The 10899-nt window shown below is 35.5% G+C and overlaps 2 protein-coding genes across 2 annotated transcripts in view; both read left to right on the top strand.

Moving 5' to 3' along the window:
• Nucleotides 314–3480, top strand: LOC109229588. Its single transcript, XM_019395084.1, has 2 exons — nt 314–437; nt 591–3480. Exon 2 carries the CDS (start codon nt 600–602, stop codon nt 3108–3110), a length of 2511 nt encoding a protein of 836 aa, XP_019250629.1. The 5' UTR covers nt 314–437; nt 591–599; the 3' UTR covers nt 3111–3480.
• The window catches only part of LOC109229587 (chitinase-like protein PB1E7.04c), a 7616-nt gene continuing 5368 nt past the window's right edge, over nt 8652–10899 (top strand). Inside the window, exons 1-3 of the mRNA XM_019395083.1 lie at nt 8652–8967; nt 10289–10450; nt 10528–10767. Of these exons, the coding sequence (XP_019250628.1) occupies nt 8847–8967; nt 10289–10450; nt 10528–10767 (523 nt within the window). The 5' untranslated portion in view covers nt 8652–8846. The remainder of the gene's footprint in view (nt 8968–10288; nt 10451–10527; nt 10768–10899) is intronic.

The raw sequence follows: 10899 nt of genomic DNA, 5'->3' as shown, positions 1-10899 counted from the left end.
ATAGATATAGATAGATATAGATATAGATTAGGCTATTTTGCCTTAAGAAAATAACAATTAAGGTAGCTTCAAACAATATGTGAATTTTTTCGGATTTACTCAAATACCACTTGATTGTTTTTTGCATGTCATACCAAAAAACGACATCATAATGACACGTGTTATTTCAAACAACTCAACGGCAGTCCTTTTACATCTTTTCACGCTAATTGAAATTCTTACCCCCCTCCCCCCCAAGTCACCAACGCCCCACCCCCTACCCCAAAAATATATATACAGTCTAAAATTAAAAAATTAAAAGGATTCACTGAAATAGAAACACAAAATTCACACTCATATTTTTCTGGAAGTTTCTCTCCCTATATATCCATTTCTCCATCTCAAGGAAAATTAATATTCAGAGGTTTCATAGCTTTCAGACGAAGCATCTACGCCAGGTAAACACTGCAAATCTCTTTGCATGTGTTGAATTTGAATTGAACAGCTTTAATCAATGTAGTTATTGTTTTGCTATTTTTTTTTCATATTCCTTTAAGTTTGTTTTCCCCGATGTATGCATGTGTATAATTATGTTGTTATGTATTGATTAGGGTTTCTTCATGTCGGCAAAATACGATCCTGCTGACCTAAATTCCGGAGTTGTTAATGTTGAGGTGAAAAACGAGGCTATTAATGTTGTTAGTGTTGGTCAGTTAGGAAATGAAACCCTAATTGAGAATCGAAGTAATCAGCATTTAGTTGGTGAATCTGTTGTTGATGGGGTTAAGGTTTTTGGAGAAGGTAATGAGGTTGGTGAGGGTTTAAGAGTGCAAATGGAAGATTTAGATGTGGAAATTGATTTGGATTCGGGTGATCTCGATGGTCAAATGAGGTTTTTAGGAAATGATAGGGTTGATGTTGAACCTTTTGCTGATCTTGGTGTGAATGAGAGCACAGGGAAAAAATTTGATCAATTCGAAGACCTGAGAAGTGTTGCGTGTGTCGAAAACCATGTTTGTGATGCTCAAGGGGGGTTTTCACACCTTGCCCGAAATAGGAATGTAGTCGAAGGAAGTGTCATGCAAGACGTATTAGGTGGGAAAAATGAATTTGTTCCTGATGGTATAGTAGTTAATAGTGACTTTAAAGGGGTGGATATTAATGGGAATGAAGATGGATTAAAAGAAGAACAGCTGATAGAAGCTGAGTTGAAAAATGAAGATGGCATAGGTGTTCGGCCTGATGCTGTTGTTCCAGAAAGACGAGGGGATGAGGACAGAATGGAAGAGGAAGGTAAATTTTATGTGTCTGATTTAGTTTGGGGTAAGGTGAGGAGTCATCCTTGGTGGCCTGGGCAGATATTTGAGCCTTCTGCTGCATCAGACAGAGCAATGAAATACTTTAAAAAGGACAGTTATCTGATAGCATATTTTGGTGACCAGACATTTGCATGGAATGAAGCATCTCGCATTAAGCCATTTAAGATGTACTTCTCTCAAATGGAGAAACAGAGCAATTCAGAACGCTTTTCTCATGCCGTGGACCGTGCTCTAGATGAAGTCTCTCGACGGATTCAGTGTGGGCTGGCCTGCCCATGTTTGCAGGAGGAGACCTGGGCAAAAATGAAATCCCAGATTGTTATGAATGCTGGTATCAGGGCAGAATCAAGCATGAGAGTTGGAGGTGACTACTTTTCAGATGAAACCTCATTTAACCCTGCCAAGCTTGTTAGATCACTGAAGTCAGCAGCTGCAGCCCCACATTCTAGGTTTCATAGATTGTCATTTATATTGGCAAAAGCTCAATTGGCAGCCTTTAATCGCTGGAAGGGTTATTACGAGCTCCCAGTAATAGAAGAATATAGTGATTTGGAGAATGATAATGATGTTGAACCACTGCATGGGGAGAAAGATGCTAGTGATGTGGCAGGAGTGGCTTCAGAGGAAAATTCAGATCTCCAAGGTACTTCCTCTACAAAGCGTCGTCGACACGCGGGGGTTGATGAGCACCAAGTTGGAAAAGAAAAATCAATGTCCGTCTTGGTATATGGGAGCAGTTCAGGCATACCAAATAATCAGAAGAAATCTAGAGGGAGAGCTGGGCGGGAGAGGAAGTCTATGTCTTTTGAGAAGAGAAGTCTAGCATTTGACTCTTTGCCTAGTGATTCCAAGGCAAAAAAAAGGAAAAAGGCAGTGTTACAAAGTAGTGGTAATAAGATGTCTTCACCACCTAAATCTGCAGACCAAATTCTCATGTCTACTGATGGAAGTTCCCAAAGAAGAATTGGTAAGCGTAGTGAAAAGTCGAGAAATGTGAGGTTTGGAGATTCCGTACCTGCTCCCGTGAAACCTGAAGAACGGTTGATTCCAAAAGAGTTCCCTCCTCCAACAGAGATGCTCTCAAAGCTCTATTTGGCTGCCAGGGATCCCATGAATGGGTATAGCATTTTGTTATCACTAGCTGGTCTGTTTTGTGATTACAGAAATATGACTAGCTTGGAAACTACTGAGTCCGGAGACCACACAAATATGGCAGAAAAGCATATAGAGAAGAAATCATCCAACTCAGCCTCTCCTGAAACATTGTTAATAGAAGGTATTGAAGACTCTTATTGGACTGACAGGATTATTCAATGCAACCCTGAGGATCAGGTGTTATTTGAGGTCCAAAATCAAGAGGATTTTCCTAATGCTAAATGGGATACTTCTCCAGGCCTGAGTCCAAGCTTGAACAATAAACAAGAAGTAGGTGGCTCGGTTGAGAATTCAGAAAGAGAAAATCTATCTGTTCTTGTGCATGGAAATTCTGAGTACTCCCCAACTGCATTGGTTCTTAACTTTTCAGATCTAGAATCAATTCCTCCTATAGCAGATCTAAACAGAATATTTAGTCAGTATGGTCCACTTTGTGAATCTGAGACTGAAGTTATTGACAAGAGCAAACGAGGGAAAGTTGTTTTCAAGAGGCGCGCTGATGCTGAAACTGCTTTTAGCACGTCGGGGAAATTTAGTATTTTTGGTCCATCACTCATCAGTTACCGCCTACAATATTCTCCATCACCACGCAAAGCATCTTGTACCTCAAAGCGTAAAAGGAAGTATGCAGCGTCTCTTGAAGTGAATGGAGTTTGAAACTGAAGTTAGATGAATTCGTCATTAGGTGTTTGCAGGATTTTCCCCGTATTGATTAAATAGTTAACTTGGTAGCTATGTTAATATGAAAATTTGATGCACATAGTCGAAATTAACTACCGACCCTTCTTTTTTCATTTAGAAATGTTTTGGATAGTAGAAAGTAAACCGGGAAAGATGACTAAGAGAATTCGATGTCTGTCCATTGGTTGAATCTATGTATTCCTTTCAGAAATATAAAACATGTTGGCAGCTAGTCTTCTTAAAGTATATTTTGGTTTTGATAGTTGAGTAATGGATGTACAGTTCGAAGTTGTTCTTATTTTTGAGTGTTGAGATGTATAGAAGATGCTATATAGATTTCAAGTAATTGGTTTTCCTCTGTTAGCTGTTACTTATGTCTGTAGTCAAGGGTATGATTAATCGAAATACTTGTCATTGCTGCTTAAAATTGCAGGTGATTGACACTGAAATTTGTATTAAGTAGAGCGTATTTTGGGGATACTTATTTTGTGTCTGGGCAACTATATATCATGTTGGAATACACTGGGTTTGTTGTTGTTCTATATATCATGTTGGTAGTGTTGGCTGCGCCTTGCGCTGATTAAGACTTGTCCTCCACCATCTTCGACGTCGACGTGACTAGTCTTGATCAAGATCCCTTTTTCCTGAATTATCCACCATTGCAATGTTTAAATGCTTGGTTCTAAACTTCTAATTGTAAATGCTGTTTCAATACTGTATTTACCGGAAAACTGGGAAAGATCTCGTCCGCTGAGCAAAATAAAGGTGGACGTATGTCGCATTCAATCTTTGGCTCCAAGAAATGAATAACTGTTTTTTTTCTCTTAGCTGCTTGATTATTGGCATAAATGGTGTTTTTAAAATTAAATGCTTGGAACACATCGGCAGCTTACCTTAAAAAAGCCAACTTCCATGCAGTGGCGGAAGTGGAAAGTATAAATTTAAACCCAAAAGCATAGCTTAGGCACTGGGTTCATCTAACCGAGTAGTTTTGACACAAAGTATAAATTTATAGGTAAAATTATATTATAAAGCAACATATATTATTTTTGAAAGTACAAATAAAGAAGGATTACCAGATTTCTTGTTTATGTCGACCTTTTTTTTTAATGAAAAAATAATTTTCAATTCGAAAAAGATAACCTAATTTTCTTTAAAATATACGAAAAATGACCAAATATGCCCTTAAACTATTGAATTTGGCTCAAAAATATGCTCCTTTCACCTATTGGGCCATAAATGTCCTCAACCTTATTTTTTGCCTTAAATATGCACTTAAGACTAACAGTTGACTTGTTTCTCCGTCTGCTTCTGTTACTTTATGAATCCAAAAATACTCTTCCCTTCTCAGGAGATGTAAAATTAACCTTTGATGCAGACCACTAGAGAAGCGTGTATTTTCATAACGGACAAGGGTGAAAATTACCCCCTTTACTATTTGAAAAGAATCATTTATACCATCCGTTATAGTATTCATCCATCACTATCCCCAACGTTATAAAACTGGATCAAAAATGCCCCTCCGCCGTTAGCATCCTCCATCACGGCTAATACCATTTCACGTGGCCTGATATTTCGCTGAGTGGACGCCATGTGGCATACCACCTCATCAACCCTGCCTAGTGCTACCTCTAGTTAACGATAAGCCCATAGGTACTTTGTAAACTAAACATATGATATAACGCTGGATGGTGAACATCGGTCATTGATGCTGGTTGCAAATGAAGGGGATCTCACATGGGTTTTTTCTTATTTATGGAATCACAATTAAGAGAGGTGTGAGTTGTGTGCACAAAGGTTATGAACTTTGATTCTCAATATGACAGAAGCTTCCCTATATCCCCGCTGCCCCATCCTCTTCGCTGCTATCTATACAAAAAAAAGATTAACGTGATTCCAACTGATTTCTACGAGAACTGTGTGATTGTTCATCATCTGGAATCTGGATGTACAAGTTTTCTCTCTTAGGAAAGTGAATTTGTAATCCATGTAGGTATTTATTTTCTCTATTCTTTTATTGGTAACTATTTAAAGGAGATAGAATTAAGTAATTTGAACCATTCATGAACGAATTTTACTTTGAAAGGGATTATACTATGATTATTTACATTATTCTATAAATGGGTGTGTTAGAATGAAGTTGTTGATGTAGTCATGAGTTAGACAGTACACAATGGTGATAGATTGGTAGGTTAAAACTGTACTGAATTATTGTGATGCTCACAGGACTTCGCGATGTTTATATGTTCGAAAATTTGAAAGTGACTCCCAACTGTTTGTCAAAATGTCCAAGCCAATTAATGTTGATATGTTGATGGTGATGGGTTCGTGGAGTTAAAAGAGAGGAAGGGCGTTTGTCTGGTTGATGAAGATTGTGGTGGTGGTGGTTAAGTGAATGTGGAGGTGGTGTTGGAGGAAAAAGTGGGGGAGGGGTAAAATGGGGTGGGGTAGTGAGGTGGCATGCTGTGTGGCGTCCACCCTCAGCTAAATGTGAGGCCACATGGGATATTGTTAGCCATAGTAGAAGCCCTAACGGAAGAGGGGTATTTTTGTACCAATTCTATAACGTCAGGGGTAGTAGTGAACGAATAGTATAACGGAGAATATAAATGAATCTTTTTGCATAGTAAAGCGATACTTTTGGCCCTTTTCCGTTTTCATAAAGCCCCCACCTAGCCAACAAATCACCCGTTAGTATTAGGGGTATTTTTAAGTCAAAAAATAAGGTTGAGGGCATTTATGACCCGATAGGTGGAAGGAAAATATTTTTGAGCCAAATTCAATAGGTTACTGCATACTCGTGAGAATTTTCTCATGGAAAATAATTGGACTTTACAGGAGCAATGGTCACGATTAAGGTGATAATAAATCTTACTACACTAATGGTTAAATGTTAAAAAGATAATGTATAAAAGATATCTCATACATTTAATCTTTTAGTATAAACACAAGGTTTAACAAGTTTTTTCCATTTTGGTACTCTGTATAAACTATTAACGCAATCTGGTAAATGGTAACTAATGAACCAAGCTAAATTTGTTAACTCTCAAATGAAAATAGCCCATCTGATTTCATTTATTATTAACAAATCTGGCGTATTAAACAAAGTTTTGCTTAATATATACGCATATCTTCAGCAATCTATAACTCGTTTAACATATAAATTCTGATGATAGCAGAGGCGGATCTAGGATTTAAAAGTGACAGGTGCCAAAATTTCCTTTAATGTACACCTTATAATAACTACTAATATATAGTTTGTTCAGAATGTTTGTCCGGTTCATTTTTTGTAGTTTATTTGGGTAATTTAATAAGTAATTTATTTGCAAATATAAAAATTACATCAATTTTTCAGACCCTACTTATGGAATTTCATTGGATGTATATGTTATTATTGTCGTGTGAAAATTACATCTCACACATTAAGAAGCAAATATAATTAACATTTTGAAGAAGGAACTACACTTTTATTATTAATAATACAAGTAAAATCAACATTTTTACTATATTTTTTTGTATGCTAAAAATAAATTTGCACAAGTAAAATAAAACCTTTAACAAGGGAACTCCACCGAAAAGAATAAGAAAAATAAAAATAAAAACATCATCAATAGATAAATTATACCCCATAAGTAAATGCAGAATTAGATAAACTATAAGATCTCAAAACTTAAAATCATAAATCTAATGCTTGTGAAATATTCATCATAATTTATTACTAAAGAGATTTAAATCGTGTTTTAACAATCATAGAATAACACAATTTTTTATGTTATAATAAAAAAATTATAAATCAATTTTGATCTCAATCTAAATATCAAGACCCAAATTTTTTGATTTTGAAAGGAGAAAACTAAAAGATTTGAGATTAAGAGAAATGCTTATATTATAAAAATTTAAATTTGGATTTTTTTCAGTGTTCTTGCTAAATATCACAGATAAAGTAATAGAATAGAGGAAAAAAATAAAAATAATAAATGACAAATAGAAAATTGGGAGGTAGCCAAAAAGGAAAATGTCTGGGAGAAAATAAATAAAAAGTACAACGAAAAGGGAAAGTCAGACAAGGTTCAAGATAAATTCGAACTTGAATTTTACGCATGACAAAAGCTTTCAAAAAGGTTTACCAGTTATGACACATTTGTCTAGTTTGCGGATGGGAGTGGCAGGATCATATATTTAACCTAGTTTAATTTTTTTTTTATACATAAAGATAAGATAATTTTACCAACCGAGCGGGTGCCATACCAACCCCACCCATAAGGGTGGATCCGCCCCTGGATGATTGCTTTGCCATTTTGGACACAACAACAACAACAACAACAACATACCCAGTATTATCCCGCACCGTGGGATTTGAGGAGGGTAGTGTGTACGCAGACATTACCCCTACCTTGTGAGGATAGAGAAGCTGTTTCCAATAGACCCTAGGTTCAGGAAATTTAAATGCACTATATAAATTAGCGGGTCAATTGGTTTTGTGGCTGTTTACAAATTTGTTTTTAGTTTTATGATCCTAACTCTTTTTTTTACACATGAGATATTCACTTTTACACGTAAGAGATATTTCTTTTACACATAAGAGATCTAAAAGGGCTATTTTCTAAAATTATAAATTGTAAAGGGGTATGATGTACAAATGATCTATCTTTCACACATAAGAGATCCAAAAAGGTCATTTTCTTAGTTTTAAAGTATACAGGAACATGATGTACAAATAGCACTTTCGGATTTTATGCGTTGCTTGTCTTTAAAGGTTTAGCGAGTTCTAACTTCTTCTCTAAAAATTATTTATATAAAAATCATTTAAAAAGCAGTTACATGTAAACCTTTATAATTAGTAGAGCGTTATTTTAGTAACTTGAATACAATGTAATCAATAACAAATTAAATTACGCTAATAATGTAAAAAATATTTGCACTGTTAATGCACGTAAATCAAATTGAATATAATCTATCTATCTATCTATATATATATATATATATATATATATATATATATATATATATATATATATATATATGACATTGTCAAGGTCACTTTTAAAATACACACAATTTTTCGAGTAATTTAACTTTTTCATCCTAATAAGAAAATCTTACGACAAATAATTACTTTTTAAATAATATCACAATAATTACTGTCTAGTTCAACAATAACAACAACGATAAATAATTCAATATAATCATACAAATAAGATTTTAGAAAAATATTGTGTACGCAAATCTTATTCTAACCTCGTGAAGGTAGACATGTTGATTCTGATAGATCCAATTAATGTCTAGTTGTTAAAAAGAAAAGATCCAAGCTGACTTGCTCAATTTATTAGTTGGGAAAAAAAGAAATATAAAAAAGATAATTTATCAATTTGTATACTCCACTTTAGTTGTACTTGTACACATGGCCAACCCAAGTCAACAATTCAAAATCAGTATACTATTTATTTATTTATTTAATTAAAGCCCAAACGGCTAACAAAATTTTCAATTTTTCATTTATTAATTTCTCAATTCTTGAAAAACCGCCTCTTAGCAGTTCAAAAAGAAAAAAAATTCCCCCTTTTCTCTCTACCGCTCCAATTCTATCATCGCCACTTTTGCTCAGAACCCCTTTAAATCAAAGAACCTCACAAATTCAAATCGAATTCAGATACTCTCATTAGTCTTAGCTTTAGATTTTTTACTTCTAATTCACTGAATCTGTTGAAGTAAATGTCAATTGAAGAGGGTGAAAAAATGGATCTTATCGATTTCTCCTCAGAAAATGACAGTCTCATTATAAATTCTTCTTCTCCTCTTCCTTCTTGGGGTCTTGAAGAATACCCATCTTCAGGTTCTTGTTCCTTCAATTTTATTTTATTTTCCATTTTTTTCTGTAATTTTTACTTTCTGATTCTTTATTTAGTTTGAAACTGTGGAATAAAAAAGTTGGTTTATTTTTTGGACAAGATCTAGGAAAATGTGATTTTCTTACACCCTTTTGGCTGTTTAATGTGTTTTGCATCGAAAGATTGGATTCAATTTTTTATTTTTGGTTTTCTTTAAACCTTATTTCACTTTCTGGTGATTTATTTAGTAACTGTTGACTAAAAAGATTAGTTTTTTTATGTTACAATATGTGATAAAAAAAATTGAGTTTTCTCACACTATTTGGCTGTTTGATGTGATTTCCGTTGAAAGAATTTGTGCAATTTTAGGAATTTCAAGGTTTTCCATCCCACCACAAATGGGATGTAGTAGTAGTAGTAGTAGTAGTAGTAGTAGTAGTAGTAGTAGTAGTTGTTGTTGTTGTTGTTGTTGTTCATATATTTGGGCTTCATGCATGTTTATTCCTTTCACTTTTGAGGCCGTTCTAGGGCTGAAGAGAGCTTTAGATAACTTTTCTAAGATGTTTAAAGTAGTGTTGTTGGAGGAAGATAACCTGTGCTTTAAAGAGCTCTCAGAATGCTACAGTATTTGGTTTATCTCAGAATTATAATTAAAGCTGGACCTGGACCTGACCAGCTCATAAATGAAAAGGATGCCAACCTTTTGTGAAGCAGCGAGCGGAGATTGTTCCTGAAAAACCCGAACCACTTGACTGACCCCTTCATAGTCCATCCATTAAGGTTGGGGATGGCTGAAACCAATCAGAAGTGCAAATTGCACAGCGAAGCCGGGAAACGGACCGCAGCGCAACGACTAGGACTCATGTCGGAGGAGTTTTGACCATGAGCTAACACTCATGCAGCTGGATGAGGGGAAACCCTTACATCCGGTTATTAGGTGGGGGGAAGTGGGGGCTATCCCGACCCTGCTATAATTATGCTCGTGCAATATTACTTGGTTCAACTCTATTTGGACCTTTCCTCGTATATGAGACCGTGACTGAAAGAACTTAAAGAACATCAGTGTTATTACTTCCCGACAGAAATTTTAGAGTGGCTAAACTTTCTCTTCCATAAAACCTTAAAGAGTGGATATTTTTGCTGTTTCCTCCTTGGTTTCTATGACAATTTATTAGAGCTAGAAGCATTTTTCTTGCTTATGTTACTGTTTTCCTTTGACAGAGGTACTAAGCTGCATCTGCATATCCAATGTGGTATCTTTGTATGAAGATCATTTTATTTTTGTGTTCAGCAAATCATGCTGAGGCTAGAATCTTGGTTTTTCAGGAGCTACTAATATTCAAGAGGAAATGGACATGGCTGGTAAAGGTAACTGTGATGACCAGTTCCCCCAGCTGCATGAGTCAAAAGAGCCTGGAAAGGCCAGAAAAGGAAAGGTCAATTTACGCAAAAGTTTAGCCTGGGATAGTGCTTTCTTTACAGATGCAGGTAGTATACTCCCTATTAAGGGGCTTTATTTATGTAATCCTCTATTGTGAATTCAAACTTACAAACAACATATTCAGGTGTGCTTGATGCCGAGGAGTTGTCCAGCATTATTAAGGGAGGTGAAAAACACAATTTACCTATGATTGAGGAGGATGTGCGGCAATCTGATGATTCAATCTCCACGTTGGAAAGTGATAATTTGACACTAGACCATATTGAAGCCGAGCTGTTCGGAGATATAAGAGCTTCAATCCAGAACCTAACCATTTCAAGTAGTGGGGATATATCTACAAAGACAGATAGTGGAGCTAATTCTTGTAAGTTAATAGTTGTTTAAATTGGTCAAGTTTATGGAGCTGCTTCATTATATTGCATGAAGAAACAAAAAAAAAACACCTAGTGTGATATTCCCCTTCATTTTTGCGAATTCCCATCACCCCCCCCCCCCC

This window comes from Nicotiana attenuata, chromosome 7, assembly GCF_001879085.1.
Source record: "Nicotiana attenuata strain UT chromosome 7, NIATTr2, whole genome shotgun sequence".
NCBI lineage: Eukaryota > Viridiplantae > Streptophyta > Magnoliopsida > Solanales > Solanaceae > Nicotiana > Nicotiana attenuata.
The sequence above is the reverse complement of the archived record's forward strand: the minus strand, read 5'-3'. Positions and strand labels throughout refer to the sequence as shown.